Raw genomic sequence first — 20,507 nt, forward strand, 5'->3', positions numbered from 1 at the left:
GTCCTGCACCAAACATGATAACACAGAAAAGGTAACATTTGCAGTGAGCCTGGCAACCTTTATTGTAGCCAAATATCAATGGTTCAAGGATGGACTGACTTACCTACGAAAGAGTTCACCACGATGATCTCCAATCATTCCAGGAATCCTTCTTGCCCCTGGTTACTGCTGAGTGAAGGCATGAAACACCGGGAGGGCCTTGGATTTGTGAGGACCCAGAAACTTATCCGTTAAGGATCGCAGGGCTGCTGGAGCCTATTGCAGCTGGCATTGGGCAAGAGGCAGGATACATCCTGTATGGATCGCCAGTCCATCGCAGGGCCAACATATAGATACAAACAACCATTCACACTCACATTCACACCTACGGGCAATGAGTATCCGGAGAGAACCCACGCAGGCACAGGGAGAACATGCAAACTCCACACAGAAAACTCAAAGTCCGGCTCGAACCTGGAAGCTTCTTACTGTAAATATTTCTAGGGTCTAGGGTATTATATGGTATTTTTTCCCGTCCACTCTTGTGCTTGCCTGTGACTTTTAGCTGATAACCTCATAGCAGTCCCATCAAATATCCATTCTGTTGGCCCTTTCAAGTTTGTCTTGTAAGGTATGAGGATCTCGCTGGAAAAGTCATTGAAGATTTTTGCTACATCTGGTTTCGGCCTGTTGATGACTGCTGACCCATCTAGATTGGACCTCACTGTCTGGGGCACTGTCTCCTGAGGCACTATCTGGGGCACTGCTTATACTGTTTTTTAAGCATCTTAACAGATCAAGCTTGCTTCCCAAGTGTAGTCCACAAGGAACGGAGAGTGATGGAGGATAGGCACAACTGAGTTTTCTCTCTTTGTCTGTCTTTAAAGGACTGATATCCCTGTATCCCTGCAACATAGACTTTGTACTGCTCTTCGCCGATCCTCTTGGCAAGCCAAACAACATCCACAACAGCATGGCTCTTCTGTCTAACTCCAGATGGTTGTTGCCTGTCCTCTGCGAAGGGCTTTCCCATTTCCTCAATCACGTCAACTAATGCACCCATGTGTCTTTTGAATTTCAGCTGAACACTTTTGGCCTGTTCATGTCCATTTTCGGAAACACACATTTTTTGCTGAACTCCATGGCATTCTCAACATTGCAAACTCATTGTTGTACTCCTTGATTGATGACACTCATTCCACGATGAATCATGGCCACTGATTTGGAGTCATCATGGGAATATAGGAAGGAGAGCTGAGATGCCAGGGGTAAGCTCCTTTGGCTGCAGCTGATTGGCATGAAGGGTTGCCCAGGAGATGGGTTCTACAGGTTGATCTTCCGGGACACCGTTAGTCACAGACTCAGGCCATCTGAAAGAGAATGAATGTACAAACATTCAGTAAAAAAAACTGTAAAGATACTTCACTTACACAGACTACCTCACAACATCATAATATAGTATCAGAATTTCATTCACATACAAGAAATGAATATATTACAGTGTATTTGTTATAAGGAAGACACTACATTTATCTTCCTTTATCTGTCATTCCATCAGTGAAAGCAGACACATTTTCCTGCACCTGGCTTTAGGGATAGTCATTTCTGTGTTTCTTCAGACAGGTAGGTTGAATGGTGGTGTAAGGTGCTGATAGATCAGAGATTCTCCTTGAGAAAGGTGGTGAATCAAGGTCACATCTCACTCTGGTTTCATGCTTTTGTGCCTCAGCTATCTATGTTGTTGTTTTTCCCATTCACTGGCTTTCGGTCATGCCTTTTTTCTTTCTTTTTGTACTCATTGTGTATGTGTGCGTGCGTGTGTATGTGTGTGTGTGTGTGTGTGTGCATGACACACATTTACATCAGATGCATTTTTCTGGTGCTGTCACTGTCAGCATCACCATCTTTGCCACATATGGCAATTGTTAATCAAAAATAACAGAACGCAGCATTTCCATTAAGTGCAGTAATGCCACATTCCTCTGTCACCATGTCACATTGTGCTATCCAGTATGAACATGTAAAGTCAAATTACCATTAACATAATCCTATACAGCTCTTCCTTAAAGGTGATAATCTTTAAAGTTGATAAGTCTTTGAAGATCATTTAGGCTTGAACATCATGAATGTCCTGGTAGAGTGCAAATATTCATCACTCGGTGATGAGGATTACCGTAGGCAAAAGAGACTGCTAGCTTCTGACTTTTTTCATTAAACTCCTCAAGATCAGTTGAGAAAACGATCTCACCACAATCTCAACATCTGCATATATCTTATGATCCTCATCACCATTTTCCTGGAGTTGAACATGTTAAAATTTTCATTTCTTCTATGCACTACACAACAAATTTATCTTACCGCATGGTCCATTCAGAAGCTTTTTTCTTCTTTTTTTTTTTTTTTTACTAACACAACCAAAGAGGACCTAGTGTTTTGTTGGTCTAACCAACAATCCAAAACCCAAAGGTATTCAGTTTACCATAAGTCAAGCCAAAGCTGCAAGGTCAAGAAAACTGTCATATTAAACACCCTGAATACAGTCTTAATAAACATATGAACCAGCCCACAGTTTCCACACTGAATTATTATTCCCTGTAACTTTGTGCACTTTGTGTCCAAGTTTGCACTTGGTTTTCTTCTATTTCATTGTCAAAATTTTGCAGCAAGTATTCAGTTTATGTCTGCACTTCTTCATTTTTCTGCCAAAGAGGAAAAACAGTATAAATTGACATTGTTTTAATGAAAACTAGTGTGTTCAATGAGCTAACATACAAGAGGGGATTGATAAGTTCATGGCCTAAGGTAGAAGATGATTCAAACAGCCCTTATACACACATGCAGGTCAATTGTTGCATGTGAAAGTCTGAAGTTATTAACTTTTGTGATATTTCTGATACATCTTCCTTTGTGCACTCATCCGCTGAATGTAGATTTGAACTCATCAAACACCCGCTCTATTCACCTGATCTGGCACCCAAAGCCTACTACCTCAGAAAGAGCTCAGTGGCCTCCATCTTGACATTTTGTGAGGATGATATCATCACCACTGTGGATCATTTTATCAGACAGTGCTGACTTGCAATTTTCAATAACCTGAAACAGAAATATCACAAAAATGATCGACTTCAAACTTTCTGCACAATCACTCAAGCAGTTGAACTAATTTTATAACTACTTTATATTTTACACTTGTGTAAAATTTTCTAACATTGAATCTCTGATTGAAATCCAGTGAACATCTTCCAGTTTGATCCAATCCCACTCTTCTGCATCACAGCCGGAAATGTTGCACAACGTCCTCTCTTTTCTTAAAATGTAGAATATGAAACTTGTGAGCTCATTGACGTTCTCACTCTACCTGCTCCTCCTGCATGCACGTTTTTTGTTCTACCACTCTCATATACTAATTTTACCATCTCTTCCACCCTCTCCTCCACCCTTCTCTCCTTTCTTCCTCACTTTATCTTTTAATCCTCCTCCTCTTCCTTCTCTTTCTGCCTTCATACTCCCCATAATTCCAGCCTCTCCCTCCGTTACACACATATACACATACATTGAGGCACACATAATCTTCTTGCTCTCCTTGCAGGGACCAGGAAGTGATTCATATCTTGGGATCATGGGATGGGGCCCTGAGTCAAAGAAATGGAACAGTACAAACAGCAGCAGCCAGAGCCAAACACTGCAGGCCCTCTCTGGTCGCCTCTCTTTCTGTGCCAGTGTGAAACAAGATCGCTCCACAGAAAAAGACCCCCATCTGCAAACAGCCGAGGGCTTAAAGTGACAGGCCTGGCCCTAAGAAGACTGTATGAGACTGTATTCATTTAGGAATATGAAATCTGAGTTTGTGGTTACTTTTTTACTGCTTTTATTAAGTGGGTGATCTTGCAAGCAGACTGTTCCAACTTCAAAGTGGGTTTGATGGATGTTTAAAGAAATATTTCATCCGTGGTGAGGCTCTCAACATCTTTAAAGTTTCTGCAAGAGTGGTTCAACCACAAGTTAAATCTCTCTAATCTCCACTCTGCTGTCAGTGATTTATCCTTTTCTGGTTTTTTAGATGTTTTTGAAAACGTCTGAAACACAGTTTCCGAGCTGAACGCATGTTGATGTGTGTATGTTCTGTTTTTATATGTGGCTGTGGGGTTGATGACCTATGGGTTATTAACCTGCTTGCTTATGTGATATACAAACTGCAAAGGCTTTTTTCTCCTGACATTACTATATGTGTTAGTGTAGGTTTGATGTTCGCCTCTTCCAGCAGCTGTTCACTCCGCCGTTTCCCATTGGCTTGGCTACAGCAGTGGAAGGTGTGGTCTGGATGAACGATGCCGCATCCTTTGTCAAACCGTGCAGTTTAATATTGAATAACTGTAAAGAGAACCAGCAAGAGTGTGTGATCGATGTAAATGTTGCCGACTTCCTTCTAATTCATGATAAAAGTGTACTTGTTCAAGGAATACGTCTCCAGATTGTTTGCCACCTGTGGCAGGATGTAACATGTCCAGACAACTCAAAGGAATGAGACGAAAGCTGCCGTCGTGTCAAGCTCTGCAACTTGAATTGAACTCGGACTGAAGTTTAGGAGGGAGAGGAGCAGTTACGGGTCGAGACTTGGCTCCATGAGAGGAAAAACCGCGAGATGCGAGCGCTTCTCTTGACCACAATCATGAGCGCCATGCGCTCCTCGCCGTGCGCGTAAGCTGCTGTGGCGGATCCACACATTATGAGACGCCATGGCATGGTGTGACCGGGGGGTTCAGACTTTGCTGGCCATCGTGGGGGCCTTCGCCGCCTTCAGCCTCATGACCATCGCCATCGGCACCGACTACTGGCTTTACTCCCGGGCGTACATCTGCAACGCCACTAATGTCACCACGGACGAGACCCAGATGCAAACCAAGAAAGTCAAAGGCGACCTGACGCACTCTGGATTGTGGAGGATCTGCTGTATCGAAGGTAAAATAAAGTCTTGTAAGTTTTTATCCGTTAGTTTACAAACTTTTTGTTGTTATATACCAGGTGCTAATGAGTATTTTGTTTGATGGTGTGCCAGCTGATCTCCTTCTGGTTGTGTGTTTTACAGTGTAGAACTGGCGTTGTGCGCAGTGTGATTGTCATTCCATGTTATGTCGGTGGAATAAAACTGTATTTAAAGAAATGCTCTAACTGGGAACTGAGTGAACATATCCGAAACGCTTGTGTAGAAAAAGTATTCGCAACAAACACATCCCAGTTTGTGTGATGTGACAACGCACCAAAAATGGAAATCGCCCAGGGGCTGCAACATCATTATCAGTTATATTTCAGTTGCATGAAATAGCATTTACAGTGGAAGGTTACACGGGCGTGGTGTTTTATCAAAAGAAATTGGAGGGAAACTGCCGCTTGTTGCGCGCAAAGGCGGTGTTGTGTGTGCGTAACGACACGTTTACATCAGTTTTTCTTCCTTCCTTAGTTTGTCTCTGGAAAAAAAAAGAGAGACGAAACAATGGTCTAATCGTCAGATACAGAGGAATGCAATCATCATTTAATGCTTTATGTTTCGTATAACGAGCAGTACATTTTGCTCGTACAGTAATAATTTAAGGGCTCGTCCTAATTTCAATTAACGTGATACGGTTGCTTGGCAACTCCTTCCTTAAAATTGCCTGGAATTAAATAAGTTTTAGCCACAGGAGGAGAGCTTTAGCGAGAGACTGGCTTACTTGTCTGTTTTGCTGCGTAGCCTTGATCCCCAACAAACACGCCTGAGGAGGCTTGGACTGTTGATTGTTACGTTGTGAGAACAGGCTCGTTATTGTTTGGATAGTAACAGTTGCGCACCTATCGCGCGCGACTGCTTCACTGGAGAGAGGCCAGATCAATGAAATCAATCAGTCGGTCCATGAAAGTATCAGTCATCAGTCCGGCATGTTGTGGCGCTGTCCACTGCTACTGGTGCTGAAACCTCCACTTCGGATGATGTCAGTCTCTTTTAACTAACCAACCAACTAAATAACTAGGTTAAGTAAATAAATAACATTACATTGTCAAGACAGGCTCAGACGCAGAGGGCAAACCACAGCAAGCTGGAAGCCAGAAATACAGTTGCTGACCTGTTAAGAATTCTCTTTGTAAACACCATGATGGAGTTTTCTGCAGATCTTAAAATCATCAGGATTTCTGGGACATTTGACTTGCCTGCACTGTTTCCTCACTGATCACAAGAAAATAGTTATTGGGCATGTCATCATAAGAAATGGTTAAATCCCAAAACTGTGGAGTATTCAGATGCAGACATGACAACACTTTGTATGGACAGAAGCTCACATCTCCCATGTTTTCATGTGACACAAAGGCAGCAGCTCTTAGACATGTAAAGAGATGAGACAGTGCCAGGTTTCTGCCTCTTAAAAGGAATTTTTTCCTAACCACTGTTGCCTAGTGCTTGCTCATGGTGGGAATTATTGGGACTCTCTTTGTAAATTTTATAATATAAAGAGTATGGTCTAGACCTGCTCTATATGCACAGTGCCTCAAGATAACTTCCGTTGTGAATTGGCGCTATATAAATAAAACTGACTGGACTTGCTGTGGGTGGGGGTGGGGATCCAAGTGAGGCAACACTTGCCCACAGGTCTGTTTCACATTCTGATGTATGCAGATATTACAGAAGTGGCACTCGCTTTTCCGTGCACTTTTGCTCTGCGCTACCACTACTCTTACTGGAATTTTAGATTTTAAAAAATGCATTGCTATTTATGGGTTTCCTGTAAAGTAAATCAAAAGACGCTCTCCCCCTGTCTCGCTTCAAATCCTCGAGAGTATCATCAGCAGAAGTGAGATGGAGTGCTTGCTGTTCTTAAACATCTGCTGTCGTTTCCACCATCCTCTCTTTACTGGCTCATATCGTTGGTAGGGTGTTACAGGCAGAGCTGAAACTGAAGGTAACACACCTTCTCTTGCTCGTTCTCTTTTTCTTTCTCTCACACATAAGCACTTGTACCACACTGTTGTGAAAGCTGATCTAGCAGTAACTGGCCTCTGTTGGTACACCTGTATCTGCAGCTGAAGCTAGCTGAGCCAAAACACTTTCCACTTTGGTGTTAAAACAATCAAAGGCTTACTTTTGAAATTGTAGTGACTTCTAACCTAAAATGTTGAAATTTTAAAATTATTCCTTCAGTTCCTGTCAATCCCTTTGTGGTTGACTTGATAAAAAAAGATCTAATCTCCTCTAGGAACAAACAAGAAGATGGAGTCCAACCAGCTGTATTAGGTCAAATGAGTGGCATAAATAATGGGTAAGCCCCGTGATCTGTTGGCTAACCTTGTAGAAGGAATTACGTTTGTCTCCCGTGCGCCAAACAGACATCTGTATGAGTGTCGTGTCTTGTAGGATGGGCAAGAGGTTCATTGAAGGTGAGCGCTTGTGGCAAACGAGCTGTTAAAGGAAACAAAGTGAAGTCTTGCTCTGCAGCCAGTCATGCTGAAATACAACAAGAACTCTCACTTAAGCAACTCACCCCCCTGATCAGTGAACATGTTGGAGAGGCACTCAAAGATATGACGTGTTTCAAGCAGACATTTGGTAAGACTTCAAAACTCACCAAGTGTGTTTTTAGTTAATGTGATTATGTGAGGTTTTTTGTATCGTAAAGGCTGCTTTCTGGTTTTTGAGGCTTTGTGTGTGTGTGTGTGTGTGTGTGTGTGTGTGTGTGTGTGTAAGCCTTGTGAATGCATTAGTAAGATGTCAAAGGCGTCCTCTGAGAAGCGGAGCTAGAAATGTGATTCTGGGTTGCCGGGGGGAGGTTGCCATGGTGAAGCTATGCTGAGTAATAAAAGATGGGCTCCAGTCTCTCAGACAGATGGGCTCTGGGGAGATACCTCCCTGACTGAGCTCACTCTCTCCTCCCTCTATCGTTCTTACCGTCATTCCTTGGATTATTAACTCACTGGCCCTTCTGTGTATTATTTATTGACATAATAATTTTTCTTTGACATCTTCCCTCTCTGTTTGATTTTAAAAACAAAACCTTTTGTTTTTTAATTTCATGATTAGTTCTTGCTATCCTTTACCCCGCACCTGTCACTGCTTTTCCTGTATGTTTTGGATCACACAATCAGGAATAAAATCCAATTACTCTGAAACATTGAGCTCATAAATATATAAAACATGTAAGATATACTTGCACACCCTGTCTACTGAATATATTACACAGTGATTGTGCTTCTATATTGATCCAAAGAGTGTGCTTGATACATAAAAAAATCAAAGGCGAACCGAGAGAGGGCTGAAGAGGAAAACATTGTAGAACTCGAGATGGGAGAGAAGTGGGTAATTGAGACATGATAGCGGTAAGAGTGTGCTGAGGATGAGAGTTGAAAGAGACTGAAAGAGTGAGGTTGAGAGAGCAGAGTCAGTGAGGATAAACTGAGTCTGGGCTGTTAAGTATGTTTCATAATTTCATTTCTGTCTTTCTCCCCTATTCTTTCTTCACGGTCTCAGACATTAACCATAAAAAATTGCAGACAAATTCTGCATTAAAATTTGGTTCTGATGGCTGGAATTAAATCATGCTACAATATTATGTAAGAAACATGTTAAAGGTGCCATGGGTTAACAAACACTCACTCTTGTTTACATTCAGAGTTCCTCATCTAAACACACTATGTGTATCCTCAATGTCTAACAAACAAGGTGAATGCATTTCTTTCGTCATAACTTTCACCCCCAAATTTGTAACTGAGCTATATGAGCTGTCTACCACAAAATGCCATGCACCCAGAAGTGATGCTAACCAACCTATTTACAACAGTATGTTTCGGAGAGGGTGGATGTCAACAGTGAGATACAGACAGACCGTTACCTACAGTACAGTGGCTTTAAAGGTTTCCTGGAGTGGAGTTTTCTTGTAAACAAGCAAAGTTATCTCTACATTCAGTGTCCCCAAAAGTACATTATGTGTATCAATAAAACATGAGCAGAGCCAATATGTTAAATATTTTAAATCCTGCAGTATTTACATTCCTGTTTGCTGACTTGCAGTCATCTTCCTCCATATATATATATATATATATATATATATATATATATATATATATGGTGCTCCATAGTTCTAAGCAGTACAGTCAAAAGCTCCTCCCTTAGTTCAGGAAAATCTGCTGAATAGTTGGTCCAAATGTTGTAAAACTGATAAGTAGCTTGTTTCATGAAGTGAAAAGATGTGAAACTTCCCTGATGAAGTCATTTCAGAATATCCATATAAACACATCAGTGTTTACAGCTTTAATGGTGAATGTGAAGCGTGTGCTCAGAAGAACATTCAAATTCCCATTTACACTTCATCTTGGCACTTTTTGATCACTTTGACACTTCAAACAAGTCAGGCCAATGTTTGCAGTGAAATTTTGACAACATAGGTTTCTAGTGATCATGTGATTAGATTTTTTTTCCACATTAGCAATTTGGATTTTCCATGATTTAGTTATTATACATGATCAGCAGTGGGAGGCATGGTTTGAACTTAATAATTGGTTTATATGTATTTTAGTATTTTTAAGCTCATCCACCCACTGAGGAAGTATTATATTAATATTACTGGACCATCCAAACACTGAAAATGCTATATATATATATATATATATATATATATATATATACATACATACATACATACATACATACATATACATATAATGCCCATATCAGCCCATACATCCACAGGTGTGGTATGGGTGTCTAGCGTAGATACAGAGCAACTAACACAGTAACAAAGAGAGAAATGACAGGAAGCTGCAATGAAATCAGGCATCAGACTTTTAATTCAAAGTCTAACCTTTCAATATTCATAATGCCCCAATGTTTTATTCTCTTAAAAGTGGAGGGAAGATTTTCTCAGTGAAGAGACTAGGTCTTTGAATAGAGGGTGCCTGAGGGCTTGAGAACTTCACAATATCAGATCCACAGCAGCCTGTCCTCAAATGGTTTCTGACATGGTTAGATGTGAAAACAGGACAGTTCAGTACATATTATTTACCAAAAAGAGACTCCACTCTCCTATAAGTTATTTGTCTCAGGATCATGAAAGTTGTGTGTTGATCCACTGGGTGGTCAACGTGTAGTTTCGTTTGAATCTTCTGTCTTAACTGGAACTTCTCATGTCACACTCTATTATGAAGACACAGTATTTTGCTTTGACTGTTGTCATTTCTTCCCTGCTCATCATCATCAGTCACACTTACAGTCAGTGTGCTTTTGGCTTCTCCCCAGGTATCAACAAAGGAAGCTGTTTTCGGATCAATCATTTCCCAGAGGATAACGACTACGATACAGATAGCTCTGAGTACATCTTACGTAAGTCATTGCAAACCTCTTCATCTTCAAACGTTTCAACCCTTAATCCCCTCTTGTCTTTTTTTTTTTTTTTTTTTTTGAGTGGTGATGGAGTTATCACAAGGGTACTTAATGTGTCATGACATCTCTATCCCTCCCCCATAAAAGCCTGATGTCATGACAGTAATTGCTATAGAGATGATGAAGTGTGTTGTGCACTGATGAGTAATAGGGCTAGTCAAAATTATGACTTAACCCACGTTAGAGCACATCTCACATTTGACCAAGGCAGTTCAGTGAAAGCATTGGTAAAAGACGTCACTGAGCACAAATGCTGAAAATTGTCTACACTCTATGGTTAGTCTCACTTATTACAGTCAGTTTTGGCTTCAGGTTTCAAATCAGTTTCCATTTTGATGGCCTGCCCTCCTAGACAACTGTTCCCATCTTTGCTGTTGTCTGTATTAATGAATTTCAATAAGCTCATGGAGATTAAATCCTGCACCCACTTGGTTAGTGTCATAGAAAGGCAGGAACATGTTCTAATTAGGCCTTAGTGTCTGTGGAAGCATTCGTTCTGTTGAACCTGAGGCAGTTTCTTCTTACATCCCCTTTATTTCTATACTCCTGGCAGAATTACTGCATGTGTCGGCGAGGCCTGCCATACATTGTTATTTTCAGGACCAGTTAGGCTACTTAGAAATTTTATCAATTGGTATTTGAGTGGTGTTATGCAGGCGCAGTTAGATACTTATGGAAAAGTATTTGACAAAATTTGCCTTCTCTGAGAAAATAATTCAGTTAATATGGGTATTTAAAGGACTTCAACCCTCTGGAAATGCTGTAATAACAATTATCTATATTTTGCAAGAACCCCGCACTAATGTGTTTAAATAACCATATCTATAATAATTATGAAGGAATTATGACTAAGACTATTAATGCTGTATTATTTTTGCTACTACGACTAATACAATAGTTCTATATCTGGAAATAAATTTATTGGCACTAATGTCGTCATATGAATCATATGATGCTCAGCGGAACACGACTGACACTGTCTTTAGGTCAGTATCAATATTGATATTTCGGACAGTAGTATACAGACAGATTTTTTTTCTCAACATGAAAGCATAACATAATTAAATAATTGTTTTGTAAGTATTCTTCAAATTTGATTATTTAAAAGCTGTGACAAAGAGTCGCCTAGCAGGACATTTCACAATTGAAAACATAAACTCATCAGTGCTCTCTAGTGGACAAAATATGTAACAACAGTGTTTCTTGCTATCTTTGGCATTTGTACATTTAGTTGTAGCCAATGTGTTTTCTCATTTGTACTGACATAAAATTGTCTGTCTCCAATGAACAGGTATAGTGCGTGCATCAAGCCTATTCCCCATTCTCAGCACCATCCTGCTGATGTTAGGTGGCTTGTGTGTCGCGATTGGACGCATCTATAGCAGCAAAAACAACATCCTGCTCAGCGCTGGCATCCTGTTTGTGGCTGCAGGTAGGACGAGACTGACAGTGCACTGCAGATAAACACACAAACTGGGGCGAGAACAAATAGATTCTGTATTCTGTCACAGAAATGGAGACAGGACATAAGCCGACACAATATGAGAGGGTTTCCCTTTAGTGTCAGCGTTACAAATCAAGTTTTGTCACTCCAACTTCTATATTTCAACAAAAAGTACAAAATGTGTGTTTCTCTTTGGCATATTTAGTTGTTTTTGACACACAGCACAACAAAATAGGTGTCTGTGTCTTGAACCTTTATAGTGCATCTTCTTTTCCCCTTCAGTCCGAGCCTACAAATCTGTAGGCTTTATCATACATTGTTGTGCTTCAAATTTACTTTACACTTTATATCCATGTGCTGTGCTTTTCCTTCATCTTTCAACATGTCACCCTCTGTCTTTCCTCCTCTCACCCATCCTGTCCTCAGGCCTGAGCAACATCATCGGCATCATCGTCTATATCTCCAGCAATGCTGGTGATCCCAGCGACAAGAAAGATGAGGACAAGAAGAACCAGTACAACTACGGCTGGTCCTTCTACTTTGGTGCCCTCTCATTCATCGTGGCTGAGTCGGTGGGCGTTCTTGCCGTCAACATATATATCGAGAAAAACAAAGAGACACGCTACCGAACCAGACGTGACTTCATCAAAAGCGTGCCCTCCTCTTCACCTTACTCTCGCATCCCAAGTTACCGCTACAGACGAAGGCGCTCACGCTCCAGTTCAAGGTCGACCGACCCGTCCCGGGAGCCCTCCCCGGTGGGGATGAAGATCGGTGGAGGAAGTGGTGGTGGTGGAGGAGGAGGAGGAGGAGGAGGGTTGGGAATGGGGTTACCAATGGGGGATATATCCCTGTACACCCTTAGTAGGGACCCTCTGAAGAGCGGAGGTGGGACTGCGGGGCCCTACAGCCCTGAAAGGGACTCTGGGTTTTTACAAGTCCACAACTGCTTTCAGAAAGACCTGAAAGATGGAGTGAACAGGAGGACCACACCAGTATGAGGTCAGGAGTGTATTGCTGTGTAAAACAATAAGCTTGATGGAGCACATTAGAAATTGTACAGTTGATGAGAAAGGACAACTCCTCCCCGGGGCTGTTCAGGCAGCAGCAATGTTGAAAGGTCAGAGCTCAAAATTGTTTTCCTTGCGTCCCTCTGTGACAGAAAAGTGCCAATCTGTGTTTCATTTGGACGAGAAGGAAAACTGATATCAAAATAACTTTTTACGATGTGACTCAATATCTTCTTTAAAGAGTGGATGCAGACATTTTGTAGCAATATTTGAAGACTTTAAGTCTAAAATGTGATACCCACTATTTGTGAGTGACTTCTACTCCTACAGAAAGGCTGAAAACATTGTACTGGCTCTGGTATTCTTGAAGGGATAGTCACTTAAGACTTGATAAAAGGAGTAACTTGATGCTCAATATAATAAAAATTCTAAATATTGAACTTCAGGTAAAGATGTTTTTCCTCTGAGGTAGCTGTATAGTGTTTTGAAAATTAACGAATTTCTTTTATTCTGAGACAAAAAGAGATGTTTGTCTCCAAAATTGTTTGCTAAATTGAAGTGATTTATGTGAGTGTTTGTAATTAGAGTATTATTGTATTGTATCTGTTTGTAACTTCACATGACTGGTGCTAACTTAATCTGTACACCTTTGATAGTCTTAAGCCTTCTCAACTGCCATTTAAACACTTTTGCTGTGTCTCAGTAACCTCTCTCAAGCTTGTATGTGGGTCATGTGATAAGTGTGTTACAGTATGTGAAGTGTGTGTTGTATGGCTCTGAAACACTGCCACCCCATGACACATTCATACTATGAATATGATTTTCTGTAGATATATATATATCAGCAAAAATGACAAGGCACAAAGTAATGTCAGTACATTCCAGTATGACGTGTGATGTATCAGTATAAACATGATTTGTACAGACTGTCTGTGTAGCTTGCTCTCTATTTGCTCAGGGACGATGTATGGGACATATGAATTTCTTACCCTAAGTCAGGCAGACTGTTACAGTGGGTGTGTGTAAAAACAGAGGTGAGATCACACTGAATGCGTTGCTGTTAATTAACATGACTCCTGTCTCTGCATTTACCGCCTTTGTGTTCAGAGGGTTTTTGCCTGCTACAGATTTTTTATCTTTGATCATGCTGCAAGAAAACACTCATAATCGATGCAGAGCTCATATTTAAAGTATTTCTGTACTCGTACTGCTCTATATCATTTTTAAGGAACTGACAACAAGAAACAATTTTGTGTCATGATGTGCTTACGTGACTCTGTTTTGTTGAATCTGACATCTCTACCATTGCATGACAGATATTGAAAAATGTCACTATTACAGGAAAGGATGGTTAATATTCTATGATTGGTTTGGTGGTTATCAAGAAGAAGAAGTGTCTTTAATCACATTCAGAGAGACATACTTTGAGTTGTTTTAGATTTGAATTAAAGACCATCTATCACAGTTTATCCAAAACTCTGCTCTGTAATTACAGTTAACTTCACTTTGCTTGTGGTTTGATGTAAAATGTGAGCTGAGAATTGGTCAAACAAGGCAACACAGCCTTTGCTTTTCCTCATAGACAAAGTGTTTAGTTAATCATGCGGGGTTGATGGGCTCTGCTATGAAACTCTGTGGCAGACAGTCGGGCAACCACAGGGTGTTAAAGGAAATCTGCATCAGCCAACTTAATGCTTGACTGAGCTAACAGGCTCCCAAATGCTCACCCAGACTCTGGGAAAGCTTGTCTGCTTGTTTCCAAACAAGAGCTGGAGAAAAAAAGATGTTGCATGTGTGTGGAGGGCTCATAGAAGTTCAAATTATTCATTCTTGGTATAGCACATGCTTGACTGGCTTCCATCAGCTTCATGGTTTGCTTCCCAGTTGGAACATTTTTAGTAGCAGAATTTTAGGTTTAATTTGGTTGTCGGTGTGTGAATCAGTGTCACATACAGTGCCATAAGGGGGCATGTAGTCGCTGCGCTCTCCCAGTTACAGTTGTCATTCAAGTCACTGAAGGGGAGAAGGGGAAGCCGTGAATTAGAATAGACTCATTTTCATTCTGTGTGTGTGTGTGTGTGTGTGTGTGTGTGTGTGGTGTGTGTGTGATGTATTGTTATCATGCCACACTGGTCTGATGACCTTGTTTCCCCTGGTTCCAGTCTTGAATTTAACCGATTCCTCCTCACCCATCTCCTCTGTCCATCACCCAGGCTGTTAAGCCTTATGAATTTGAATGCCACGGACCTTTGCTGATATTTTCATCCACAAGAAAGCTCCCCACTCCCTCTAGTAATTGAGAGGAAAATGGTAGGGCCACCTCTCCATGCAGCCACAGGACCAGCCAATATGCTTGTTAGTGTCGGTACCTCGCTGTGCAGGGGCAGATAAAATAACGCTTTGGGGTCTCAACTCAGGTTCTGTCTTTGTAACCTGATTTGCTGGTCTGAAAAATGCTAGATGACACAGCAGTTCATACTTAACTATCTTTATCCCAAACCTAATGCACCCAAAGCCATAACAAAGCATTTATAGCCAGCTATTTTACTTGGAAAAGCAATTTTCTCAGCTATAATTTTAGTCAACAAAAGCTTCCCAAAAGATATTTCAGATTAGCTGTAAATCATACACCTCCTCGGAGAGCTTCTAGTTATGGTTTGTAACGTTTTGTGTTAATTTCAATCAAGTGACACATAGTTTGACTTTACCTGTTGGCTTCACTTCAAGGCTTTGTGAAGAGACTATTCTAACCTAATCTACAACACACAGAGAAAAGAATGTGTGTGTTAAAAACATGACATTCCTGCTAATTAAGGAAGAGGGTGAAGTTAGTGTAATGCCACTGTTACTGTCACAGATTATCAAGTCATCAATAGTGAGAGCAACATCATTACAACCACTGTATCATCAGCACTGATGTTAGTTTAATATTATGTGATCTTCATACTGTTTATTAGCACAACGTGTGCTTTGAGGTTACAGAATGAATGTGAGAGCCAAATGCAATTTCCTCCTGAGAGATCCCATCTCTACAGGCGATCTCTCTCTCTATCCCTCTCCTCCCAAGTTCTTCTCTGACAATTTAAAATGGCTGACATTTCTCCCAGCAGGGGGCTTGATTCCTCGCTCCCTGTTGATCTCGGTGCCATATACTGTCAATCCAGGAACCACAGGCATCCATTAGGATGACATCTGTCACTGCACTAAGACTGGATTTAGCCAGCAGCAGTTGCAGCTTAACCCTTTTTCATCTGGTATGACACATGAAAAACGTCAGATAATTTTCCAATTATTTTGCAATGCCTGCAGAAATGCAGCTTATCGGACAACAAGCAAACGTCACGTGACTGAACCTGTAATTATAACCTAATTAACCCATTAAATGTGGCAGACAAGAAGAGGGCATAACTTCTCAGCTGATATATGAAAAACTATTTCTAAACACAAAGAAAGTTAAATGACAAACATATAAAGGGCAAATGCAACTATATCTATATATATGAACATCTGCTTAATTTGCTTCAAGGGCATATATTTTGCCCTTGTGAATTATTTCTCAACAGCAATGGTCCTGAATCCAGCAATAGGTCTCTATCAAGGAGAGGGAAAACTCCTATCCAGTTTTTCTTAATAAATCACATTCGAAAAATCGCAAAGCTGGCAAAACAATCAAACTATAATCAACAAGTCACTCCAGAATTATATTATCAGCTACCATACAATTTTCATCCAAAAAAAGTGTCTGTCCCTAAGGATCAAATGGGAAAAAAAAAAATAAAAAATCTGCACTCATTAAATGAGTCACTTTCTCACCATATAGTGGGAAACTGATCACAAATATCATTATTTAGCTACAGATGTGCATGGGTATGTCTCTAATTGTAAATGTGAGACCAGATTTCTTGCTTTCCTCTCAAAGCAATAAAGACTAACCCGAGATAAAAGCAGGCTGTAGCTACAGTAATTAATCTAGGTCCCTCATTTATCAAAACCTCATAAAGACTGTAAGTAAATACCCTACTTTTAAACCCGTCAAGTTCATCTGCACTTAATTAGTAACGTAAAAATGATACATAATACATTTTACACTACTTTAAATGTTACAGAAACTTGGGCTAAATGAGACTGTCACACACCAGAAGCCTCCTGTTGTCAATTAACGAGTACATTGTGTAACATTTTATAACAGCAGGAAAAACTAAATCCTGTGAGTGACTACCTTCTTTTCATTTATAAAGTTGTATATATATAAAATGTATAACAGAGAATGTCCCAAATCCAAGAACATTCATCATTTTAGGAACAACAATAAATGATTTATTGCTTTTGTTGATTATTACAAGTAATTTCCAATAACACACTTCAATTGAAATTGTTAATTGAAGTCAGTGGCTGTTTTTAAATGTAGCTCCACAATAAGAACAATCCAAATAGTCTCTTCATAGATTAATGGCACATGGGCTTATTAATTTGCTCTTTCCACTTCCATTCATCAGGTAGATAATTGATTCTGTCAATTACTACACCACCACATTATGAATTCCATGTTATTGCACACATGGTTTCCAAATGTGAGTCTGTATGCAGCACTCATGAATCAGATCTCACTTGCATACAGGTCTAAAGCTAGACCAGATCAGGACAGACAAAACAAAGCTGGATTAGTTCTCATTTACTCATTAAACACTCAGGAAGACGCTGGCTTCAAATTCAGGGTTACAATGCATTTTGAAGGCACGAGCCTTCAAACTGAAATAGACTGGCATGGGGTTGTAAAGATATTTTGACCAAGTGCAGCTACAAAGCCAAGGCAATGGTATTTCATAGTAATATGATACATCCCAATATACTTTAAAGGAAGTACAGGGTTATTGCGGGAAGGCAGGATATACCCTGGACAGGTCACTGTCTATCCATATAAGGATAATTTTGCAATTTATGGGCAATTTAAGAGTCACTGAGCCACCAAATCTGCATGATAGGTGAGGAGAGCTACACAGATAATGACGGACAATGGTCTGTCATTATATTATCATATAACAAAGTTAAAGGAAAAATCGGAAAAATAAGTGGAGAAACAGGATGACAATTCCCCTATCCATAGGGCATGAGGGATAACTGATAACTAAAAAAAGGATGTGAATTATGTACTATTGCCTTCACAGCCACCAGATCTCATCCCAACTGAACACCTATGGGAGCTTTTGGACCGACGTGTGAGACAGAGATCTCCATTACCATCACCAAAACACCAAATGAGGGAATATCTTTTGGAAGAATGGTGTTCCATCCCTCCAGTAAATTCAAGACATGTCTGTATGTATAGCTTGACAATCAGATGAAATTTAATTTCACTTCAAAAATCCTGAACAAACATTGAAGATGTTCATGTGATAAAGAGGTCTTGAAAAAGGCTAATGCTAATGGAAAACAAGTCTAAAACTAGACTAGATTTGGCTGTATTACCACCTCTCAACTTTGTAAAGACAAAATAAAACCAGATTAGGTCAACTGAGACCGAAGATGACTGCCCCATGATTTAAAATACAAATGGACCTTTCCAGAAAGTGATCAATTTCTTCTTGGACTGTAAGGTTAAGGTCTTATACCTGCAATTGAGAAACAGTCATGATAAGCCGTAATCAATGTAGCCATATGTCCTCTGTGATTACAATCAATAAGGTTTCTGTCCACACCATTAGTCCACAGGATGAAGTTATTTCCCTTGGTAGATATTTGAAGCCAAATCCTTCCCAGAGGACTCAGAGCTATACTTACAACTCCACTGTGACTGCAGCAACAAAGGTCAAAGGTTGAACCAGCCAGTGTCCACGAGGTCAGAGGTTGTTGCTCCAGTGGAAGTCATTATGTCAATGCCATCATTCAAAATGAAAGTCAGTTGTGAGAGGAGCTGGATTGATTAAGACTTCACTGTTTTATGTGTATACCAGTATTGACTCCAAGTACCAATCAAGGGATAATCAATAAAATATGGACAAAAAGAGAATTGATCAGTTTAGGGTGAAGTCTTTTATCTGAATAAAGATGATGAAATACAGTATAAAAGACTACTGATTTATAGTCCTTGTATAGCAGATGGTTCCATGACAAGTAATTGGTTCTTATTTTCATAACCATATCATATGATCGCAGTGCCTGGGAAATGTTGAGCCATCCACTATATATTTGAGTAAAAGAATATTTATACTTTCTGGTCTTTGAAGTTGAGAAAACAATGCACAAAAAACAGATTACAGACTTCTGTACTCTATATTACATATAAAACATTTAATGTGTTATTTCCACCAGTTCCCAATAACTGTAGGTCCATAGCTATTACTGATTGGAACAGCAACTCGTACTGCAAAGATTATTCTCATTATTCAATTATTGATGAATCAATGTTTTTTATGATTAAGTGATAAATAATTCAGTCAAAAAATATCTCATTAAATAGTGAAAAATTGTATGATTTTTAAAAATCCTCACATTTTGTGAAGCATAAAACAGCAAATGTTCAGTATTCTTTGATATATGACTTGAAACAGTTAATTAATCACCAAAATTGTGGGTGATTAATTATCTGTCAAATTGACTCACTGATTAATTGACTAATCATTTCATCCCTAAAAATTACTTTAATCTACTATAATATTGTGAGAAAATAAAGTCTCTTTTGTTGTCAAGCTCCCTTACCTCACCTAACATGAATCTTACTCATTAAATACTCAGGAATACATCAACTTCAAATCAGGTATTTAGAGGGCACAACCCTTCAAACTGAAATAGACTCATTTACTCATTAAACATTCAGGAAGACGCTGGCGTTAAATTCAGGGTTACAAGGCATTTCAAAGGCACGAGCCTTCAAACTGAAATACACTGGCATGGGGTTGTAAAGATATTTTGACCAAGTGCAGCTACGAAGCCAAGGCAATGGTATTTCATAGCGTCATCCTGTTTCCATAGTATACTTGAAATGAATTAAGGGGCAATTCCAGCCAGTGCCAGTGCACACTGGATGAAAGGCAGGATACACCCTGAACAGGCCATTGTCTATCCAGAGATGTCACATATGGAGACAATTTTCCAATATATGGACAATTTAGCGTCACCAAGCCACCAAACCGTGAGGAGGACCATGGAAATTTGTTAAATCCTGATAATGAGACTGAATTTCATCTCACGTCATAAATCCACAAACAAACAATAAAGATGTTGGTGGTGATTCAGAGATCTGGAACCAGGCTAACACAAACTCAGCCAGCCTGATTCCAGGACCTTCTTACTGTGAGGCAACAGTGCTTGCCACTGCATCACCTCTCTTAAAATCACTGGCTCAAATTGTTTTCAAAAACCCTGTTGAAAACAAGAGACATCTAATCATGGCATTTACAGAATAATTTACAGTTTGGTCTTTATTGCACTGACAGCAGAGAGACAAAACATATTGTAGTTTGCAGCATGGAACTCTGTTATTCTCATAGTTTGGGCATATTTTATGTACAAACTGAAATGCTCACATACAGCACAGAGAAATATCAGCTGAAGGCAGCTTTACAATGGAGCCAATGAAGCATCACAAACATGAGCAGTCAAACAGGTTTTGAACATTTCCATGTTAATTCAATTATCTAAATTACCTATTTGGATGTGAAAACAAAAGCAAAAACTG

The 20,507-nt window shown here is 39.9% G+C and overlaps 1 protein-coding gene across 1 annotated transcript; it reads left to right on the top strand.

The window, feature by feature from the left end:
- Window positions 1-4,265: 4,265 nt before the first annotated feature.
- LOC108875768 (voltage-dependent calcium channel gamma-4 subunit) lies at window positions 4,266-14,387 on the top strand. Its single transcript, XM_018664895.2, has 4 exons — window positions 4,266-4,938; window positions 10,235-10,318; window positions 11,670-11,810; window positions 12,249-14,387. Exons 1-4 carry the CDS (start codon window positions 4,716-4,718, stop codon window positions 12,821-12,823), a joined length of 1,023 nt encoding a protein of 340 aa, XP_018520411.1. The 5' UTR covers window positions 4,266-4,715; the 3' UTR covers window positions 12,824-14,387.
- The last annotated feature ends 6,120 nt before the right edge of the window (window positions 14,388-20,507 follow it).

This window comes from Lates calcarifer, linkage group LG5 (assembly GCF_001640805.2).
Source record: "Lates calcarifer isolate ASB-BC8 linkage group LG5, TLL_Latcal_v3, whole genome shotgun sequence".
In the NCBI taxonomy this organism is placed as follows: Eukaryota; Metazoa; Chordata; class Actinopteri; family Centropomidae; genus Lates; species Lates calcarifer.

Coding starts and splice junctions, on each gene's coding strand:
- LOC108875768 (XM_018664895.2), top strand. CDS start 4,716: ATGGCATGGTGTGACCGGGGGGTTCAGACTTTGCTGGCCATCGTGGGG. Junction 4,939..10,234: donor GAGGATCTGCTGTATCGAAG/GTAAAATAAAGT, acceptor GCTTCTCCCCAG/GTATCAACAAAGGAAGCTGT. Junction 10,319..11,669: donor TAGCTCTGAGTACATCTTAC/GTAAGTCATTGC, acceptor TCCAATGAACAG/GTATAGTGCGTGCATCAAGC.